The sequence below is a fragment of the Vulpes vulpes genome, chromosome 8 (genome assembly GCF_048418805.1).
Source record: "Vulpes vulpes isolate BD-2025 chromosome 8, VulVul3, whole genome shotgun sequence".
Taxonomy (NCBI): Eukaryota; Metazoa; Chordata; class Mammalia; order Carnivora; family Canidae; genus Vulpes; species Vulpes vulpes.
Window position 1 is genome coordinate 12,439,869 of NC_132787.1, and position 24,293 is coordinate 12,464,161.

The following is a 24,293-nucleotide window of genomic DNA, read 5'->3' on the forward strand; positions in this document are numbered from 1 at the left end:
CGGTTTTCAAAAGCAGTTTGCTGGATTCTTTTGTACTTTATCACCCTTGAAATAATATCCACATTTCCCTCTGACTTCCTTTTGTGGAACAGCCCTGCTAAGTGTGAAACTACTGAAACTGTGTTATCAAAGTTCAGAATGTAGAAAATGTTTTAAAATAAAAAAGATGCCATTTTCTCCCATTATAATAGTAATGGCTAAAAAGAAAGAGACTAACTTTGGAGTGGTAAGGTGGAAAATGTACTCATATACAATGATAGCAGGAGCATAATTAATGGTTTTTTTTTTAATTGGCAATATACAAGTAAAATATTTAATTATTTACATTTAACCTGCAGAAAGGTTAATTTATAAAAAATGTATTCAAAATAGTACTACTTATTATAGAGAAAACTGAAATGGTATTCTTAGATTTACAGTCTAATGCTTTTCTCTAGGTAAATTTCATACATTTGCTTGAGAGAATATTAGGTATAATTTTAAGTGAAATTTACAAAATTTGAATGACATGGGGACTGTTCATTTAACATGATTCATAAAAGTAGGATAGGATATTACATGGTATATTCAACAGAAACAAAACTATAAAATTACATATGTGTATAAGAGAACTAGAAGAATTGTAGCTAACTTAGAATATTTGGAATATGACTGATTTTTTCTCCTTTCAAATTTTGGTAATTTCCAAATTTTCTAAAGAGACATAATAATAATGTCTAAAAAATCAATGTAAATTAAATTTATGTGAAAACCTATTCAGACAATTTGCAAATAAATCCACACTTAAATAGGAAAATTCTAGAATGGTACTATTCACCAAATATTTGATACTCCCTGATGTTAATTCTACAGTTTCTTTGTGCAATTATGGTCAGACTAAAAATTCTGGCATTAAAGAATTGATTATTAAATATATAACATACTCATCTATTTAGATACAAATTATAATTTTTTTCTGAATCAGTTATTCTTGTCTTTAATTTAGCATCTTAGAGTATTTCAGTCTCATAAAACTCTCAAATTAATATCAATTTTAATTCATTATAATTAAACTATATCATACAGAATGAGAAAAAAGTATCAAAATTTAAATGATAGAGTTCTACAAATCCCAAAAAGACAGGAAGTCATTGCCTTAAGTATTTATTTTGGATTAACCAATGCTGTGAAAAATGAGTTTGCAGAAAAAGAACACATGTGCTGAGACACAGAGATAGGGGTAAAGGAAGAATCTACCATTTAGTGTCTTTCTATTTTATTATTATATTAATATGTACAGGACAAAAAAATGGAGTTCGAAGGGTATTAATAGTAGTTCAGTGAATTTCCTTTTGTTATGAGAAGTCTGGATATTATTATCTAATGGTCTAGTATTATGTAAAACTATAATGCAGCATTGTGATTTTTTTTAATTGAAGTATAGTTGGCATATAATGATACAAGTGTACTACATAATGATTCAACAAGCATGTATGTTATGTACGCTTATTGTAACTGTGGCTACCATCTGTTACCTTACAATGCTATTATCTTACCTGCATTATGGTATTTTATTTTATTTATTTATTTATTTATTTATTTATTTATTTTTATTTATGATAGTCACACAAAGAGAGAGAGAGAGAGAGGCAGAGACACAGGCAGAGGGAGAAGCAGGCTCCATGCACCGGGAGCCCAACGTGGGATTCGATCCTGGGTCTCCAGGATCACACCCTGGGCCAAAGGCAGGCGCCAAACCACTGCGCCACCCAGGGATCCCCATTATGGTATTTTAATTATGCTTTGTCATCCAGATAATAATCAAAAAGTATGAGGTATGTTGCAAAGTTACTTTTGTGGCTCATAAAAGAAGAAATACCAAGTTTCAGGACACCCTTGACATTTCAAATTTACCTAGGGAAACACTGATATTGGTGTGCATCTCAATCCTACCTTTTTCTTGAGAATCTTTTTTGGCCTAAAACCTTACAAATACTTAATAGAAATGCATCTTAAATGCCTGGCTTACCTGAAATTTTGACTTGAGACACTACTCCATCTCCTCCATCACTGTGTGCACGAACCTCTACAACATACTCTCCATCCCTGGGGATTGGGACTTCTATGGAGTGTTTGTGAGTTGAATACAGCTTGCCATCATGCTGGCCATCAGGTCTATAGAGTACCTGAAAAAGTACCAAAATAGGTATACTTAATAAAGTGGACTAATGAGCCAATGCCAAAAACACTAAAACTATAATGAAAATGTTTTAGACTCTTATTAATAATAAAAAAAAATCCTAGAAAGCTGTGTGTAACACTAGATGGAAAATTCATGTTATTTTTAATTCACAAAAATCGATTTCACCTATTTTTTTAGGGTGATCCAAGGGGAAGTTTCTTAAGCAGCTGACTTTTTTTTTTTTTGATAACCTAAATTAAAGAGAGGGGTAAATGAGGTTTTTTTTCTTATGGAAGAGGTATAAAATGAGGGCTCTTTCAACATATTGAAGTCATCTTAAGACATTGTCTCATAATTTAATTTTTTTACATTATTCCTAAAGTTTAGTATTCAATAAAAATATGTGATATAGAGAATATACAGAAATAATCTTTTTCCTTTTTGTTTGTTCATTTATGGAATGTAACTCAATACAGAGTGTGCTGTGCATTAGGCAACACTCTTAAGTCGTTGCCAAACAAAAATGGATTCTTTCTCCTCTTTATGCACTGATTATTTTAACAACTCTATTCCTTAAAGCAGTTATTCTACCTATCTTGCTCACTTGATGTACCATTTTTGTAGGATTCACATATTTCCTCATTTCAAAATTTAACATGGTGTTATGTCATTTGATTCTCTTGTATGACTAGAATAAGAAAGCTGAATGGGTTTTGTTGAAACAAACATCAATCAAGTCCAAACATCAATCACTTTTTATAAGAATAAAGCCTGTGTGTGGACTAATCCTGTAACCTTTTACATACCTTATATCCTGTCACTGTTGATTCATTTGATAGCGCAACCACATGATCCCAGGTAATTATGTAGCGTGAACCAGATCTTATGGAACTGATAATTCTTGGTGGCTGGCTTGGAGCTGTGGAAAGTAATAATATGCAAGTGACAGTCACCATATCCAACTTAAGTTCTGCAAACTGCCTAGAGTCAATTATGCTAATGATGTGACAACAAAAGCTACTGAGTGCTTACTACATGCCACACACTAGGCTGCTTAGTTGTGTCCTTGGGTTCCTTTAATGTACCCATGGCCTGTGAGGTAGGTCATGTAAGTATCTTTTAGTCTCTTGTCATTGTTCTTTACTTGGGTTTCTTTTTTCACCACCTTTTATAACTGCTGTTTTTTAAGGTCATCTATCATCTCTAGTCAGTCAAATCTAATGTCATGTTTTATTCTTTTCAGACTTAATACCTTTGCAGAATTCCAGAGAGTTGACCTTCTAATCCCTTTCTGAATCTCATCCTTTTCTTAAATTCATGATTTCTTAACATTTGGTTTTCCTTCTACCTCTCTGGCTGCTCCTTTCCATTAACCATCCCATCCTGGTTCATGTCCTCTGACTAATTCAAGATGTTGACATGACCTAGGATTTGTCCCAATTGCCTCTCTCTACTTGGATGTCTAAAAGGCTTCTCAAATATAATCAGGATGGAACATTTGCCATGTACTTCCAAATCTTCCTCTCTGTGGGTTTTCCCATTTTTTTGGCAAATAACACAATTGAATTCTGAGTTTCTAAATAAAAAATCCAGTACTTAGTCTCCCATTTCATCCATGCCAACATCCAAATCAGCACCAAATTGTCAACTCTGTCTGCAGAAAATTTTCTACTTCTCTCTATATCCATTATCAATTAGTTCTACCATCTAAAATTTTCCCCTAATTGGCTCTTTTGACTTTACTCTTACTCCATCACCACCCATTGCCCATCCAGAAGCCAGAATAACTTTAATATGTATATATATATATATATATACATATATATATATACATATATATATATATTAGGTATCACTCTCTACCTTAAAACCTTCCAATGGCTCTTATGAGACTTAGAAAAAATTCTAACTCCTAACATGACTTACAGCTATGAGGTCCTTTATATTTCAACCCCAGCATACTTCCTCTTCTCACCTCAGCCTACACTCTGGGCCCACTGGTCTTTCTATACTCAAAGCATACCAAACTATTCCCACTTAAGGCTTTACACTAGTTATTTTCTCTACCTGAAATAGTTTCCACCCTGCCAGTCATCACATAGTGGGCCCTTCTTATGACTTATATACTCATATATATGACTCACATGGCATCTTCTCAAAGAGGCTTTTTCTGATCACTTAATTGGAATTCAGCTTCCACCCAAGTCACCTTCAATTTTATTATGTTTATTCATTTTATTGCCCTGTCATCTGATATTTTCATACATACTTATTTTTCAGTTGTTTTTTTTTTTTCCATGTCCTTCCATTAAGTTGTAAATCCTATGAGAAGAAGCTCTGGATCTGGCTTGATCCCTTCTGTATCCTCCACCATTAGAACAGTGATGGGCACATAATATACTTTTGATGAATGAATAAACAGAAAAAAAAATAAAAGGAACAAATGCCCCAGGAATGAATGCTCCTTTTACAAATCAGAAAACAGGTTTAAAGGTATGAGGTAATTTGTCTATTGTCACACATTTAGTAAGTGGCAAAGACAAATCTGAAACCCATATCCAACACCAAAGTCTGATATCTTACCGCCATGTTGTTACTTTTTCCCCAAGTAATTTTATAAAATTGTCAAACCCTAATTGTATTCATGTCTTTAAATTCTTGCAATACTCCCTAGAGTCTTGAACATAAATTCTCTTTTTCTATATATTCAATATGGGTTCAAGAAGGAGATATCAAAGTGAAGCCAGAGAGGCAAGAACGACTGAAAGATCTAAGCGGGGTAGGCATTTGTTATATAAACAGTGAAAACATATGGTAATAAGAAAGCAAACAGAATGCTACAACATTTAACTTGCATTTGCACTGTGCAATAACAAAGGCTTATAAATAAAAGTAAGGAAAATAAGCAGAGTTTTAATTTTCTCATGCTATTGATGCACTCCTATAAAAACATTGTTCAAAATAATAACAGAGAGACAAATTGATTATCTAATGACACAAAATTTGAGGTGGGGGGAAGGTCTTTACAAAGAGAGCTTCTGTAATTTTGTTTCTATATAGGGACATTAAATGCAGGAAGACATTATCCACATTTTTCCATCAGATACAATAACTAAATGTGGGATTTTTTTTTAAATCTTGGGTGATTGTAAAGGATAAAATTGAAAACTGAATGTGCTAAGACTGCTCGAGAGTAAATTTCTCTTAAATGTACCTGCATGGTGATTACGTCAACTGGTATTTTTTGCCAGGTCTAGAATACAAATGTTGAAACTCACGTGCTTTCTTGGTGAAGGTCTCAATCATGTCACTGGGAGGTCCACACCCTGCACTATTGCAGGCCCTGACTTCCACAAAGTATTGGGTGTCGGGCAGAAGGTTCTCTAGTCTGGCTGAGTACTCTTGACTGGTGACCTGAACTCTATGGGCAGCTGCTTCTTTGTCATGGGCAGCCCAGTACCGAATCTGTAAACATTCAAATTGAGTTAGATTCTGTCAAGACTCAGACATTTCAATTGTGAAAATCCTTTTCAACTGGCTCTGATACTAATAATGCTGTCTGAGTGCCATATACTCAAATCTTACTTGATGGTACTTATACTTCTGTCAGAATATGACAAGGCACATAATGTAGGTCAAAGGAAGATCTCATGACAAATCGAAGGCTCATCTCATGGCCTGAATAGTCTCACACTAACAACAAAAGAGAAAAAAAAAACCCAAATTGCATATGATTTACCTTCAAAGTATAACACTGATCTCTGGAAGCATTTCCACAATAATTTTTAACATTTGTTTTCTGTTTTATTTCTGTTTATATCATATCAAATTTGTTATGAGTCATTAATAAAACAGGAAATTTGTTTGACAAAAACAGTCATGTGGCCTAGAACATGCCAGTGTAATAACTTTCTGCTAGCTCATTTTAGAAATATGTAGGCAAAATTATTTCCTTTGAACCTATATTGAGGCCAGATATCAGAAATACTATGCCTTATAGCTTAATAGTTGAGGAACCTATTTATCCTTAAATAAATTTATTAAAAAAAATTTTTTTAAAGATTTTATTTATTTATTCATGAGAGACACAGAGAGAGAGGCAGAGACATAAGCAGAGGGAGAAGCAGGCTCCCTGTGGGGAGCCCGATGCGGGACCCTATCCCAGGACTCCAGGATCACGCCCTGAGCCAAAGGAAGATGCTCAACCACTGAGCCACCCAGGCATTCCTACCTTTAAAAATGTCATCCATGTTATGATTAGAACTGGTCACTTTTACCAACAAATGTATCAATGACATTCTTTCTTGTCTCCTAAAGTTTAAGTAGAACTTGTGAATTATAAGTCTCATCCTTCTAATATGGCTGTTTTATTGGCCAGAAATCTATATATCTAGAATGTAAATGAAAAGGAAAGGATTGCTTATAAATATATTGGTATTTTACATATTTTAGATTCCCTGTCTATAAAGTGATGGACATTTAATTTCACAATTAACCAATTGTGAACCTAGACAATAATATCTAATATTTAAGTAATCTTGAATGATTCATTTACATAAAACAAATCATCATAAAATGGAACTAGATGGCTCCAATTCACTTAGTAACAAAGTAAGGTTTATATGTAGAATGAGCACACTTCAGAACAAAGGCTGGTTACTAAATTGCTAATTGGTTTCCTTTGGAATATTTTTATTTTGCTTACTTGTATTCATTTTTCTCACATCAATAATACTTTTCCTAATGGTTTTGATAGGATCTCCTTGGCATTCCTGTCTTCTGAGAAGAATGGGCTTAGAACCAAGGAAGTAGAATTGCAACAAATGTCTCCAGAGACAGATCTCAGTTGGTAGACAAAAGCCTTTCGAAGGAGGGGAGCTTCCTTGGGAAGGAGTGTTTCTGGGTTCTAAAAAGTGTTCAGACAGTGAGTCTGAGTCTTCTCATCTGAGAAGGAGGATGGCCTATATTTTAGTGGGCATTTGAACTAGATAATACATAGGCCACTTGTATTGCTTCACTGAAGAGCTAAGGAAATGTTAGGCACTAAAGTAGTATTAGCCACGTACCCTAAAATGTTTCATAGTATTCAAAGTCCATGAAGTTCATGCATTTCCATATGTATGTTTGTCGACTGAGATATATACCACCTTTTAAAATCCTCATTCCATTATAACAAATTTCCTATCCAGCTTAAAGAAACTTTTTAACCAGATTAATATAATAAAGGCCATTTCTAGAAGACATTATGTACTAAAATGAGGAATTAACGTGACAAAAATTTTCTACCTTCTCACTCAAATTTCCATGAGGCATTTTGGTAATACAAAATAAAAGAACAAAGCTTTTCTTAATTTACTATTTGTACCTATATCTGAAATGAGAAATGACTTTATTCATCAAATTTTAGCAGGGATTTGTGTGGTCAGTCTCCATTAAAATTCACAATAAATTAAATCAGTGACTTAGCTATGCCTTTTAACTAGGAAGCAGAAAGAATTATTGAGTGTGCCAAATAGTCCTTCACTCCTTATTTTAGACAATGAGACTTGTTTGAACTTTTCACAGTATAGTTAATCTTTATAAATGAAAGCATCTGAGACAAAATGAGTTGATTTAATAATCTCTCTTTGAAGTACATGTTTACATGTAACTTACAATGTTTTCAAAGTACTAAAATAAATAGTAGATATATGTAATATATGGCACCATCTCTTTTTCTCTGAACTAGCCACTGGCCATGCACTTCATTTTCAAACAGATAATAAATTTGGGCTGTTACATCTTGATCATCTCACTGAGTTTCTCAATGTGGTGAAGCACTGACAATAATCTATGAGAAAATAGCTTGGAGTGAGGGTGCAACCCGTTAGTCATAGAGCAGAACACATGTGTTGCTTTTGATTAATCACCAAGGAGACCAAAAGAGAGCCTGGATGAATTAGTGGAAATGGATTATCATGACTAGAAAATACATACACACATACACGTTGCAGGTCCTGCTTTATGGATAGTAAACCATACATTCATCTTCATATGCTACAGTAACATACAATGTATCTATTTCTATTTAATGCTGTGACATTTTATAATTTTCACTCTTTCTCTACTATTTCTAAAATCCCCACAGCATCCTTTGTCTATTGTAAATCTATCATAGTGTTTATTAAACAATTATGAGACTGACTCATGACTTGTCTTTCTCTACTCCTATTAGATTAAAAATTCTTTGAAGACAGGTATTTATTATTTATTTTTGACACTGTGTGCATAGGACTGCATTTGATGTATGGTACTTTTTTACTCATTGAACAAATAGCTATCAGGTAGCATTTTGTACCAGTTACTGTGCTGGGTGCTGGGAATGCAGTGAAGACCCAAGCTGACATTAGTTATCATAGATCTCATTAAGAAAATAAAGGAAGAAATCAAAATGTTTAAGTTCACATAAAATCACATATCTTTGACAGAGAGATCGAAGTATATTATTTTGCCCCAAGAAAAGGCACTCTTTACAAAAGTATTAGGAAGCTAAAAGGAAAACCTTTAACAAAAGAATATCATACTTTTCATAAATTTGTGTGCTATGCTAAGACTACTTTTGTACAAGGATAACATAGCTATACTCTTCCCAGGAAAATTTAAGAAATTTGCAGGAAAAGTGGCTCTTTTAACCTCACTTTCTCCAAAGGGGATTAGAATAAAGAAATGGATATTACAATTATGGAAATGCCTAAAGATGTTTAGCACTTCTGAAAATTAGGATTGCCCCATTTTATTATTTTCTACTTTGATAAACTTTTGTATCAGATTTCTAAGTTCTGTCCTTTCAATTCTGAGTTTTCTGAGAAAAAAAATCACGTGACAAGTTAATATTCTTTGGTTAAGCATTTAATATAGCATTTAGGAAAAAATTAATATGATTATATAATTGAAAAAATGAGACTGACACAAAATATCTCAATCTCTAGAAATATATAATAACTATACTATCCAAGTATCAGACTGCTTAGATTATTAGTATATTCTATGTGAAAGGAATAGCAGTAATAGAAATCATTCAAATCTGTATTCTTATAACTTTGGGGAACTATTTAAAATTCTTTTATTTCAGCCACTGGTGCAGGGACCAACCAATTCTATGTAGGCTTCAATTAACTTCTTGTAAGTACAACCAGTTAGCATTTCACTTGTGCTAGTGCTACGTACGAGCTCTCACTCCCAGTCTCAGGTTGATGTTGATATTGCAAGTGAAACTTATCCCTCAGTCCATGTAAGTGAGAGGGGAGGTGATGCTCAGGGGGCCACCTTCACCAGTGGGGAACAAGAGTGGAGGAATGCTCCACCTCCGCTTTCCTCCCAGGAAGGGCAGTTCTGAGCCACATTCTAAAGGTCCTCAAAGATCCCACACAATACAGTGAGGGCTGCCCACAGGGTTTGCCAAAAAGATAAAGCATCTTCCTATCTGAGCTTCCCCTTTCCCTGTCCATTCCCCTTTTTCCTCATCCTTGTTCCCTGGAATGATATTAAAACAAACAAACAAACAACAGCAAAAATAAAACACTACATTTTCCCACACCTGTGTGTCAGACTCTGCTTTGAGCAGATCCAGATAAATATAGATGCCTTCGTCAAAATAAGAAAATGAAGCACTTCCTAAGTATTAGTTTATGCTCACCATAATAAATGAACCTTTAACAAAATTTAAGTAGATTACTCAGGATTGAAAATTTTTTAAGATAAAGATGCCTGGGTGGCTCAGTGGTTGAGCATCTGCCTTTGGCTCAGGGCCTGATCCCGGTCCAGGGATCGAGTAACCACATCAGGCTCCTTGTGAAAGCCTGCTTCCCCCTCTGTCTCTGCCTGTCTCTGTGTATCTCATAAATAAATTTATAAGATCTTAAAAAAAAAAAAACATTTTAAGATAATTGTGAAATCAATCATCTGCATTAATCTCTGATTCAGCTGCTAAGAGTTTTTGCATTTGTTATTCCTGATAGCATATTTTGCTTGCTTTCATTAAGTGAAGTGAATGTTTTTACCTGCTGGGTGAGCACTTCTTACATTCTTCTAGTTCACCTATGCTGCAGGAAAACTTAATGGTATTAAGGTTAGAAGTGGGGAGCTCTTTAACTAGGCAAGAGGAAAAAATGAGTAAAACTTAAACACTCTACTGAGATGTACTTTAAAACCACAAGGGAAGAGATTATTTTTAAACTCAATTGCCTACAGTTCTCACTTGAAATATCAGGAAATTAACCTTGAGATGGGGTCAATCACATAGGAGCTAGGCTTCTCCAGTTTTTTATTTTATTTTCTTAATGTGTTACTTTTTTTCTCTGTTTCTTTATAACTTAGACTCTGAGTACCTTTTTATAGGAAGTGCACTGGGATATTAGTTTTCTCAACCATCTATCTTGTTAAACTGCTGGCTTCTCCCATCATATTTTAAAATAGAAACAATAACCACATTATACTCAGTCGAGGAACCCCTCATACCTCCATACAGGGGCATTTTCTTACAGGAGGATAAATGTTACAGATATTCTCTTTTAAGCTTTCATGCTTGTCTCTTTGATATTCAAGGTTCTGTGTCAAAGACTCAAAAGGTTTTTAAGAAAGAACAAATGGAAACAATAATCTTGTAATTTATTTCCAATATTTTTAATTTATTTGGAAAGACAAGACCTAGGTTCAAATCTGGTTATGCCAATAATTACCCAGACATATGTTTCTAAATTTCAAATTCTTCATCTTTACAACAGGGATAATAATAGTATCTATTCCCTAGGATCATGTGGATTCAATACAATAAGCTTAACTGTTTAGCATAGCAAGGGCTCAACAAATGCTTTCATTCTTATATTTAATATTATTATCATTTTCATCACTGATATCATCATCATCTTCAACTATTCAATGACATAGAACAAGGAAAAGCATTAAATGCTTTCATTTCATTCCACACAACAGTCCTATGAGGGATGATTACTTTCTCAGCTTTCCAGGTGAAAAAAACAACACTCAGAAATTACAAATAAATTTTGTACCAAATTTCAAATAAATTTTGTACCAAATTTCTCAGAGCAGATCAATCTGGATCTGCTTGGCAACAGAGCTGACAATTTTCTACTTACTATGGAGTTGCAAAAAGTCAGATATCTGTGAAATTAAATTCCTCAATGGCATACATTTTTCCTTGAAAATTATCATTTGAGAAAATATGATCTGCTAAAAATTTTTTGCTATTTAATTGAAAATTCTTAATTGATGTTTACTTCCAATGAAAAAAGCTTATTTTCTGATTATTATCATTGCTTCCTGACTCATATTTTCTTTGTTCTCTGCTTGTTAGAAATTATAAAATAGTCAATACATAATTCTTAAGCAAAGACAATGTTTTTTAAAAAGCAGAATATAATTAGCAATTTAATTCGTGAGTGAGTTATGTATTAAACAATCCTTTCTTCGAGGCACCTGGGTGGTTCAGTTGGTTAAATGTCTGCCTTTGGCTCATGATGCTGGAGTCCTGGGATTAAGCCCACATCAGGCTTCCTGCTCAGTGGGGAGTCTGCTTGTCCCTCCTCCTCCCACTTCTGCTCTCTCTCTCTCTCTCTCTCCCCCTCTCACTCTCTCTCTCTCTCTCTCCCTTTCTCTGTCTCTCAAATAAATAAAATCTTTTAAAAAGTAAGTAACTAATCTTTTAAGAAAAAATGCTCTGGTCCAAAACATGACTTTCAAGTTCCAAATACTGGTATCTTCTTCCATGAAACCTTAAATTTATTACAGGGGTTTGTAACAGCTAGTGAATTTCTCTATTTTTCCCATTCCTTTTATAATAGCGGTAAATGTAATTGTCAGTTTAATAATTTATGAATATTGGGTCTTTCCAGTTTACTTCTACCATTTCACTCTTTTGTAATAACTTCAGCTCAACCCTTGCAAAGCTTATCTGAAGACACTTTGAGATGCATCAAAATCGTAACCTACAGTACAAAAAAAAAAAAAAAGAGAGGAGATGTAGAGCTTCCTGATATTTTACATATTTAAAACTTAAAGCTTGGGTTGGTTTTGTGGTTACTCCTTAGAAACATGGCTTTGAAAAAGCCAGATTGTAACACATGATTTGATCATACTTCAGTATCACTATCAGCGCTCAGTGAGTGTCTGTTTAGTGTTTACTCTGAGCCCAGCACTGTTCTTGGCACTGAGAGAGCAAAGCAGACAAAATCCTACCCTCAAGGAGTTAATATTTCATGGAAAGATGAAGAAGGGAGAACACAAGAATTGAGAGGGCTGGCTGACTGGGTGGGCAGCTCACTGCCTGTAGCTTCCGAAGGTCATTCACTGTCCATTCACTGTCTAAAACAGAGAGGAGTCTGTGGTTTGGCATAAAGCCCTGAACTGTGAATCAGAAAAGCTGAGTTTTACATATTGCTTTGACACTTAATTTGTGCTGAAGCAAGTCATTGAACCTTGGCATCCATTTGATCATCTGCAAAGATAGGATATTTTCACTCTTTGTGCTTAAAAATATGAGATGATTTCACTTTTCCTGCACAATCATGGCTAAATTTTGCTAATCTTGTATTAGAGACCCCATTCCAGCTTCAATTTTCCAGGTCTTTTTCCCTTTAATACAAATCCTCCCCTTTCTATCTGGCTATTTCTGCTGGTCTTTAAAGACCCAAATCAAAGGAAGTTTTCTTTGTGATATTTTCAAAGTTACCAATTTTCTACCTTCACAGATCACATTATGAGACATATATTTGGCATATGTTATGGGTATTTCCTTTATAGAGATTTTTAGAACTAGAACTACTGAGACAAATAGAATAAACATTTTAAGGATGCTTTTATAAATTACCAAAATGATTTCCAGAAAAACTTAAAATATACCAGAATTTTATGAGAATGTCTCAAAATATTTTGCTTAACCATGAGTGTGATCACCTTAGTTTTTATTTTGGCTCACTATGAATGCACAGGATTCTACATCTCTCCTGGATAAGTCAGTTAGGAACCTGTGCCTTATTTTTAGGAATTAGCTTACAAATGCCCAACATATTAAACATAGAGATTACAGTGTTAGTTGCCACATAAATCAATGGCCACAGAACATTGAAAGATGGAACGTATTTGAAAACTGATGCTAATACATTTATGAATAAATGTTTATAGTTTTATAAAAATTGAACTCACCTGATAGCTTTCCACTATTTTTTCTACAACATGCTCCCAATGAACAGATATCTCAGAAGATGATAAGACTTTTACACCTACTTCTGTTGGGGCTTCACTGGGAGCTGAAATTTGATGAGAACATTATATTCTTATATAAGATCCTTATATAACAAAATTCAAATAGCACCATTTGCTGAATAAATGGATTAAAACTATATTTTAATATTTTCAAGTAGTTTTCATATTTGTAAAATAAGGTAAGTCCAATAATTTCACTATCTTTTTCTCTCGCTCTACTAATACTACTTTATTTCATGGTCATCAATGATATATACACACACATAGTCATCTACAAGAATGTTAATACAGACTTTTACATACATAAAATACACATATACAGACACACTTTTAAAAAATATGGAAAGCTTTGTGGATTTTTCTAATATCATTGAGCAAGAACTGTACTAATTTTTTGGTTTTTTTTTTTTTTTTTTTTTGCATTTCTCCCATTAATCTGCTTAAGAAAGCCCATGGATGCAGATTAAATTATTACATTTAGTTTATCAACTCTACATTATAAAAAAACAGGAAATTTGGTATTTATTATAAAACATTGTTCATTACAATTAATTTTCAATTTCCTCAGACTTTTTATTTACAGGAGCTAAAGATACGTAGAGATGCTATTTTTTTTTAATTTTTTTTTTTTTTTAAGATCCTTTGAAACAAGTTGTGACACCCACTGCTTCTTAGGCTCAGGAAAGCTTTTATAAGTCTAATCATCCAACTGGGCATCAAGTCAAGTATGTATCAAAAAGGCCTCTGTTCAGTGAAAAAAAAGTAATTTACATCCCTTATGAAAATTACACAAAGAAACTAAGGAAATCTTTAAGAAAGAATGATCAATTTTTATTGTCTTTTATTAACAAGCCATAATCCTCTTTTATGTTAAAAATGTCCTGGACATGAACACTGTTGCTTTTCTAAATCAAGGTAAATGCGTAGCACTATGATAGACTTCTTAGCAATAAAAGCAAAGATGAACACTTATACAAGTTTCAGCACATGCAGGTTTTATGAGACTCATGAAACATTTAGGAAAGAAATATAATTAAATGCAGATGGCCATGACTAAAGAGATGACAAGCATGGCCTTTTGCCTGACTACTTTAGCATCAAATAAAACCAATAAAAAATTGACATTGGGTGAGAAGGTAACTTGTAAAATGCTTTTTACTTTCATTTCCCCTGTGAGATATACTCATATTGTTCAAACAGGTAACACTGAGTCAAGTTATCATATTTCTGCTGAATCAGAGCAAGCACAGAGAATGTTAAGATTTATTACTCAGGACTAAAAAGTCTTGAATTGATTATAAACTTAAATAATTACTATTTTTCTTCTTTATATGTATTTAGTTGAGTTAACTAACTTAAAAAGTGTGTGTGTGTATTTACACACATATATATTAAAACATATGTATATATATGGTTGCCTTACATATAAACACACACACATATGAATATATATGTGGTTGCCTTTCATGTTTGTGTTGTAAGATCATGGAATGACTTTTTAACAAATATGAAAGTTAATAACTATATGACTGAATAGCATATGTGAGTTCTATGGGGTAACTAAATGTTTATTTTGTAGTAAAAATAGTAAAAATTGGGTAAATGAATAGAGTGTTTTTCCTCTAAGAGATCAGAGGAGTATCTCCTACAGATTTAAGTCCTCACACTCTTCCATTTGTGCTTTTTATACATGTGCAAAGAGAACTTGGCCAAGGATAAATGTGTTAGGTCAGAAGGCAATGAAATCCTTATTTGCTTTTCTAGCCAATAATATTTACAGAGTGCCCAGGAGATGGATATATAATAAGTAGATCTTTAAAAAAAATAAAGAGGTCTTATGTTTCTTTAAATAGGAAAATCATAATAAAAAACTAGTGTCTTAAATAGGAAATCACAGAAATCAATACCATTATGTATAATCTAAAACTATAAATTATTTAGCATAGACCTATAGAGTTCTTTAGGACCATGCTCAGATCAGTTAGAGTTTCTAGAAAAACAAAGAGGGCTAGTATCTATATATTTATCCTCTTAAATAGTCTTCCAAGTCTTCCAAGTCTTTCCTTTTCCAAGAAAGAAATTCTACTGCCTTTCTGACTCCATTTTCATAGAATTATGCTTAGATTCCCTTTAATAAAATTTCAGTGCTCTATTGTAATGACAAAAAACTAACATAAATGTTATAAATACACACTTTTAGGGTTAAAAGGGGGAAATTTTGCTCCCCCAAAAAGTGTAAGTTAAGTAATTTATAAGCAGTAAATGTTGTGAATGCACACACATATTGAGGTTCCCATCATGTATGAAGAATTTCTGACTTTAAAATTAGAACCAAGAGGCCAGGAACAGGAGTCTACAACTATTTTAGTGGAGATTTCCTAACTTTCATGGACATGATCTCAAGGATGAAAGAGGTTTGGGAGGCATTCTTGTCTTTACTTGGTTAGAGTGACATTTTAATTTGGATCCAAATAATACTCATTTACTAAATGCTTAGTATTATGAAAAGATCTTTGTAAGTCCATAAAGGCAGCAGACAAATGCCTGCCAGAAGCTTCAGCTTCTCCCCTCCCTCATCCTATTGGTAAGGTCTTTCTTTCACCTACCATCTTGTGCTGAATTAATGACTGCTGTGAGGCTGTACGGTCCATCTCCTTTGTTGTTGAAGGCCTTTACTTTGACTTGAAATGCAGTAGATGGGCGCATGGTCTCGTCTTTGTGGACATAGCGGCCGGTATCTGGATTAGTAACTGTAACTTTTTTCCATTCTTCCCCATCAAATGGCTTAAATGCCACTATGTAACCAAAATTGTTGCCGTAGTGGTATTCTCTTGACAAAGGCTACACAGAAATTGAAATATTGAATAGGTTTAAGCAATACATTAGTTGATAGGGGGGAATGTCAATGCAAATAATAGTAACTGTACATAGGGAAGCATGTTCTTTGTAAAAATGTACTTAAGAAAATATGTTCATCAGTTAGTACTGCCTGAAAATGCCAGGGCAAAAACATGTTCAAACAAGTAATGACTTCACTTACCAAGGATGCTCTTCCTGTAATATCTCAAGGGGGGCTTCCTCTCTGGGCATTTTACATTCAATTCCTTCACCCTACAATGCTCTTCCATACAACAGAAGCCCCCTTCCCTCATTTTCTTGAGGTAAAAATCACTCAGTTGTGGCCTTCCCAGTCACAGAATATGCCATTTCAAGACTCTTTCCATAATACCTCATATCCCACATTCCTGCTTTATTTTCTTCTCTTTAACAGTCCCACGATCCATGCTATATGACTTATTTATCCACTTCATTGTTTCTCTCAACTACTAAAATATAAGTTTCATGAGGGGAAGGGTTTCTGGGACTTTCATTTACCTTTACTCCTAGAACCTAGAAAGCCTCTAGCAATATTTAATGAATGAGTTAGTTACTTTCTTTAGATTTGAAAGGTAATGTTAAGGGAGTTATACAAGACTAAAATATCTGTCTTGTAACCAGACAATGGAGACTGGTTGGAAGAAAAAAGAGAGAAGGTGAAGGAAGAAATGATACTGCCCTCATCTGTAGGAGACTGGCTTTGGGCCCTTATCTGACACAATAGTAAAAAAAGTGCTCTGTTTGGCATTATTTTCTGACTCTTATTATTTTACATGTCAACTGCCCAATAAAGAAGTTCATGTCAGCCTTAACAATCCATATTTATAAGTGATGGTAAAAGTAGTTCCAGTAAGTACTCATTTAGTCTTATTTAGTCAGTAAGAAAATATGTAAATTGTATATTTATTTTTTTCACCAGAAAAATCAAAGTTATCTTGAGAAAAAACCTTGAAGTAAACATACCATAGTTGTTTGAATATACTTACATCAAACATGATGGTATAGAAAAGTACATCCTGAAACATGATCCCACGGATGCACAAATTGTTATTTTTTTCATTATTAGAAAATATAGCCTAATGTTTCTATAGTAAACATTTTCCTTCTTGATAGTTACCTACCTACTTTTTTGCAAATTAGAGTATACCAGACTCAGCTATAGAGATTTCAAATCTCAATGCAACTGGAAAAAATTTCCAAATTAAAAAAATCCCTTAATAAAACTAGGGAAAAAAAATGATTTTCAAGTTGTATTCCCGGAGACTTGATTTATAATTTTTAGAATAGGATTTCTCATTACGAATTTTCGATAAGCCCCTCATCTTATTCTGAAACTGATAACCCACCAAGTTAAGAAAAAAATCAAGTCACATATAAAAAGAGTAAAATATTCTAATTTTCCTAATATCTGCCCTTATATGTATTACATTGATATAGAAATGCACTTTGGGTCATAAAACATTAAAATATTCTGGATGCCTCAATAACAAGTCTTTTGGGTAACTTCTGAGATTGACTTATCATAATAGATTACACTAGTGATCAAAGTCACAATTCTGAATGCAAATTCCAATTTAAAAATAGGTGCTGAGGGGCACTGATGGCTCAGTCAGTTAAGCATCTGCCCTTGGCTCAGGTCATGATCCTGGAGTCCTGGGAAGAAGGTCCATGTCAGGCTTTCTACTCAGCTAGAGTCTGTTTGTCCCTCTCTCCCTCTCTCTGTCCCTCCCCATGTTCTCTCTCTCTCAAATAAATAAAATCTTTTAAAAAATAAAATAAAAACATGTGCTGAGGGGCATGAGCGGCACTTGGGTGGTTCAGTTGGTTGAGCACCCAACTCTTGACTTCAGTTCAGGTCATGATCTCAGGTCATGAGGTTTAGCCCTGCTTATGATTCTCTCTCCCCCTTTGCTCCTTTGCCCTTCTCCCCTCTTGCATACATACACACATGCTTTCTCAAAATAAATAAATAATAAGAATATAAAAAGAAGCACTGATACAAGTTTTTAAACTAAGTCTTTGGGTATTGAATGTCCAGAGAAAATGTTATAAATTAAAATTGGGTTGCCACATCACAGTGGGTTCAAAAATATCTGCAGTCAAATAGTTGATGGTTTGCTTAATCTTTTAGGCATTCATTATCTATTTTTGGTTAGGAACTGTACACGAAGCCATAGCAAGCCAGGTAAAGGATCTGACTTGCGTCAGAGAAAAAAAATAATAATTTTAGTAATTTATTCTTGTTTGTGCTATTGATCACTGGTTTTTTTCTCTTTTTTTTCTTAAAGTAAAGTTACATTTTGGATAAAGGATTGTGAAATGCACAATTTCCATAGAAGAAAAGTCATCATGAGTTTGTCAGATACTCAGAAGTAGATGTCTATTCAAAGTGCAGGTTAGATAAGCTTGCAGCTAAAATTTGTCTTTCAAAATTCAATTACAGATGTAATGAAAGTATGTTGGAATGAAAGTTAACATCTTATTCCATGCAAATTAAAATAACAAAACCTCAAGGAGTCTTGCAAAAATAAAATTACATGCAAAATAATATTAAGTTTAAAAATGCAGTATACAAAGATGGCAGAAGAGTAAGGGTCCTCAACTCACCTGGTCCCCCCAATGTACCTAGATAACTTTCAAACCATACTGTACACCTACAAATTCAACCTGTGATTTAAAGAGAGAACAGCCAGAATGCCACAAAGAAAATGGTTTTTGCTTCTAGCAAGGTCTCTGACTTTGTCAGAATCATTTAGGGTGAAATTTACTTAGGATGTGGTTGATATTATTGACTCAGCCCACTCATACAGCCACTCTTCACTGAGGAAAAAGACTACAAGGAAAAACTCACCACAAAAGAAAGAATCAGAAATAGTACGCTCTGACAGAGTTACAGAATTTAGATAACAATTCTATGTCAGAAATCCAATTCAGAAGCACAATTATCAAGTTACTGGTGGCTCTGGAAAAAAGCATAAAGGATTCAAGAGACTTCATGACTGCAGAATTTAGATCTAATTAGGCCAAAATTAAAAAAAAAAAATTAAATGAAGTGCAATCCAAACTGAAGATCCTAATGACGAGGGCTAATTAGGTGGAAGAAAGAGTGAGTGACATAGAAGACAAGTTGATGGCAAGGAAGGAAGCTAAGGAAAAAAGAGAAAAAGAAAAGACCATGAGGAAAGGTTAAGGAAATAAATGACAGCCCCAGAAGGAAGAATCTATGTATAATTGGGGTTCCAGAGGGCACTGAAAAAGGGAGAGAGGACCAGAAAGCATATTTGAACAAATCATAGCTGAGAAATTCCCTAATTTGGGGAGGGAAACAAGCATTCATATCCAGGAGATAGAGAGGTCCCCCTCAAAATCAATAAAAACCATTCAACACCTTGACATTTAATAGTGAAACTTGCAAATTCCAAATATAAAGAGAAAATCCTTAAGGCAGTGAGAGACTAGAGATTCTTAACTTATATGAGGAGAAATATTAGATTAATAGCAGACCTCTCCACAGAGACCTGGCAGACCGGAAACAGCTAGCAGGATATATATAGGGTACTAAATGAGAAGAGCATGCAGCCCAGAATACTTTATCCAGCAAGGCTGTCTGACACAGAGAATAGAAGGAGAGATAAAGAGCTTCCAAGATAGGCAGAAACTGAAAGAATATGTGACTACCAAACAAGCTCTGCAAGAAATATTAAGGGGGTATCCTGTAAAAGAATGAGGAAGCCCAAATAAATAAGCCACAAAAACAGGGATTGAATAGGTATTACGATGACCCTAAATTCATATCTTTTGATAGTTACTCTGAAAGTGAATGGGCTAAATGATCCCATCAAAAGATGCAGGGTTTTGGACTGGATAAAAAAGCAAGACCCATCTATTTGCTGTCTATAAGAGACTCATTTGAGACCTAAGGACACCTACAGCCTGAAAATGAAGGGGTGGAGAACCATTTACCATTCAAATGGTCCTCAAAGGAAAACTGGGGTAGCAATCCTCATATCAGATAAATTAAAGTTTATTCCAAAGACTGTAGTAAGAGATGAAGATGGACACTATATCATACTTAAAGGGTCTATCCAAGAATCATGAATATTTATGGCCCTAATGTGGGAGCTGCCAAGGATATCAATCAACTAATAACCAAAGTAAAGACATACTCAGATAATAATACACTAATAGTAGGAGACTTCAACACAGCACTTTCTGCAAATGACATATCTTCTACTCACAACATCACCAAAGAAACAAGGGCTTTAAATGATACACTGGACCAGATGGATTTCACAGATACTGGGTCACAAATCAGGTCTCAACTGATACCAAAAGATTGGAATTGTCCCCTCCATAGTTTCAGACCACAAAGCTTTGAAACTAGTACTCAATCACAAGAAGAAATTTGGAAGAAACTCAAACACGTGGAGGTTAAAGAGCACCCTACTAAAAGATGAATGGGTCAATCAGTAAATTAGAGAAGAATTAAAAAGATTCATGGAAATTAATGAAAATGAAGATACAGCCATTCAAAATCTTTGGGATACAGCAAAAGCAGTCCTACAAGGGAAATACATTGCAATACAAGCCTCCCTCAAAAAATTGGAAAAAAAAACCTCAAATACACAAGCTAACCTCACACCTAAAGGAACTGGAAAAAGAACAGCAAATAAAACCTACACCAAGCAAAATATCTGAGCAGAACTCAATGAAATAGAGACCAGAAGAACCATAGCACAGATCAACAAAACCAGGAGTTGGTTCTTTGAAAGAATTAATCAAATAGATAAACCATTAGCCAGCCTTATTAAAAAGAAAAGAGAAAAGACTCAAATTAATAAAATCAGGAATGAAAGAGGAGAGATCACAACCAATACCAAGGAAATACAAATGATTTTAAGAACGTATTACGAGCAGCTATATGCCAATAAATTAGGCAATCCAGAAGAAATGGATGCATTTCTGGAAATCCACAAATTACCAAAACTGGAACAGGAAGAAATAGAAAACCTGAACAAGCCAATAACCAGGTAGGAAATTGAAGCAGTCATCAAAAACCTCCCAAGACACAAAAGTCCAGGGCCAGATGGCTTCCCAAGGGAATTCTATCAAACATTTAAAGAAGAAACAATACCTATTCTACTAAAGGTTTTCCAAAGGATAGGAAGGTATGGAATACTTCCAAACTCGTTTTATGAGGCCAGCATCACCTTAATTCTAAAACCATACAAAGACCCCACCAAAAAGGAGAATCATAGACCAATCTCCCTGATGAACACAGATGCAAAAATTCTCAACAAGATACTAGCCAATAGGATCCAACAATACATTAAGAAGATTATTCACCATGACCAAGGGAGATTTATCCCCGGAATGCAAGGGTGATTCAACACTTGTAAAACAATCAACATGATAGATCACATCAACAAGAGAAAACCAAGAACCATATGATCCTCTCAATAGATGCAGAGAAGGCATTTGACAAAATACAGCATCCATTCCTGACCAAATCTCTTCAGAGTGTAGGGATAGAGGGAACATTCGTCAGCATCTTAAAAGCCATCTATGAAAAGCCCACAGCAAATATCATTCCCATGGGGAAATATTGGGAGCCTTTCCCCTAAGATTAGGAACACGACAGGGTTGTCCACTCTCACCACTGCTATTCAACATAGTACTAGAAGTCCTAGCCTCAGCAGTCAGACAACAAAAATAAATGAAAGGCATTCAAATTGGCAAAGAAGAAGTCAGACTTTCCCTCTTCACAGATGACATGATACTGTACATAGAAAACCCAAAAGCCTCCACCCCAAGATTGCTGGAACCCATACAACAATTTGGCAGTGTGGCAGGATACAAAATCAATCCCCGAAATCAGTGGCATTTCTATACCCTAACAATGAGACTGAAGAAAGAGAAATTAAGGAATCAATCCCATTTACAATTGCACCCAAAAGCATAAGATACCTAGGAATAAACCTAACCAAACAGGTAAAGGATTTATACCCTTAAAACTGCAGAACACTTCTGAAAGAAATTGATAAGACACAAAGAGATGTAAAGACATTCCATGCTCATGGATTGGAAGAATTAATATTGTGAAAATGTCTATGCTACCCAGGGCAATTTACACGTTTAATGCAATCCCTATCAAAATACCATGGACTTTCTTCATAGAGTTAGAACAAATAATCTTAATATTTGTGTAGAATCAGAAAAGACCCTGAATACCCAGGGGAATATTGAAGAAGAAAACCAGAGCCGGGGGCATCACAATGCCAGATATCAAGCTGTATTACAAAGCTGTGATCATCAAGACAGTATGGTACTGGCACAAAAACAAACACATAGATCAATGGAAAAGAATAGAGAACCCATAAATGGGCCCTCAACTCTATGTTCAACTCATCTTTGAGAAAGCAGGAAAGACCATCCACTGGAAAAAGGACAGTCTCTTCAATAAATGTTGTTGGGAATATTGGATCGCCATATGCAGAAGAATGAAAGTAGACCATCTCTATCCATACACAAAGATAAACTCAAAATGGATGAAAGATCTAAATGTATGACAAGACTCCATCAAAATCCTAGAGGAGAACACAGGCAACACCCTTTCTGAACTTGGCCACAGCAACTTCTTGCAAGATACATCCATGAAGGCAAGGGAAACAAAAGCAAAAATGAATTATTGGGACTTCATCAAGATAAGACGCTTCTGCACAGCAAAAGAAACCAACAAAACTAAAGGACAACCTACAGAATTGGAGAAGATATTTGCAAATGACATATCAGATAAAGGGCTAGTATCTAAGATCTATAAAGAACTTATGAAACTCAACAGCAAAGAAACAAAGAATCCAATCATGAAATGGGCAGAAGACATGAACAGAAATCTCACAGAGGAAGACATAGACAAGGCCAACAAGCACATGAGAAAATGCTCTGCATCACTTGCCATCAGGGAAATACAAATGAAAACAATGAGATACCACCTCATACCAGTGAGAATAGTGAAAATGAACAAGACGGGAAACAACAAATGGTGGAGAGGATGTGGATAAAGGGGAACCCTCTTGCACTGTTGGTGGGAACATAAACTGGTATAGCCCCTCTGGAAAACAGTGTGGAGGTTCCTTAAAGAGTTAAAAATAGAGCTACCCTATGACCCAGCAATTGCACTCCTGGGGATTTACCCCAAAGATACAGATGCAGTGAAAAGCTGAGACACCTGCACCCCAGTGTTTATAGCAGCAATGTCCACAGCAGCCAAACTGTGGAAGGAGCCTCGGTGTCCATCAAAAGATAAATAGATAAAGAAACTGTGGTCTATGTATACAATGGAATATTCCTCAGCCATTAGAAATGAGGAATACCAACCATTTGTTTCAACATGGATAGAACTGGAGGGTATTATGCTGAGTGAAGTAAGTCAGTTGGAGAAGGACAAACATTATATGATTTCACTCATACAGGGAATATAAAAAATAGTGAGAGGGATTATATGGGAAAGGAGTCGGAAAAATCAGAGAAGGTGACAAAACATGAGACACCTAACTCTGGGAAATGAACCAGGGATAGTGGAAGGGGAGGTGGGCGGGGGAATGGGGTAACTGGGTGACCGGCACTGGGGTGGGCACTTGACAGATGAGCACTGGGTGTTATACTATATATTGGCAAATTGAACTCCAATTAAAAAATATACCAAAAAATGCAGTATACTACTTTTATGACATCATATTTGAAACAATAGAAAGCCACCTCAAAATGTAAATTTGGGTGATTTCTGGGTTGTGCGAGCATGAGTAATTTTTGTATATACTTCAACATTTGAGCTATCAATAAAAAATCTGTTGCTTCCTAACTTAAAAAATTATTTTTATAAAGCAAACAGAAAAATAATACCCCTGCAGTAGAAATATAACCGTAATATTAGAAATCGTATTTCAACTAGCTGACACTACATTATCAATCTGTAAATAGAAAAGGACTAATCCAT

At 34.6% G+C, this 24,293-nt stretch overlaps 1 protein-coding gene across 3 annotated transcripts in view; it reads right to left on the bottom strand.

Annotated features, from left to right (window-relative positions):
- The window catches only part of CNTN1 (contactin 1), a 347,755-nt gene that overhangs the window by 32,350 nt on the left and 291,112 nt on the right, over positions 1 to 24,293 (bottom strand). For all 3 annotated transcript variants that reach the window (XM_026000122.2, XM_072765564.1, XM_026000123.2), the window contains 5 exons: positions 16,027 to 16,261; positions 13,361 to 13,464; positions 5,440 to 5,626; positions 2,968 to 3,080; positions 2,009 to 2,165 (listed from right to left, as the gene is read on the bottom strand). In XM_026000122.2, coding sequence (XP_025855907.1) covers positions 2,009 to 2,165; positions 2,968 to 3,080; positions 5,440 to 5,626; positions 13,361 to 13,464; positions 16,027 to 16,261 — 796 coding nt within the window. The remainder of the gene's footprint in view (positions 1 to 2,008; positions 2,166 to 2,967; positions 3,081 to 5,439; positions 5,627 to 13,360; positions 13,465 to 16,026; positions 16,262 to 24,293) is intronic.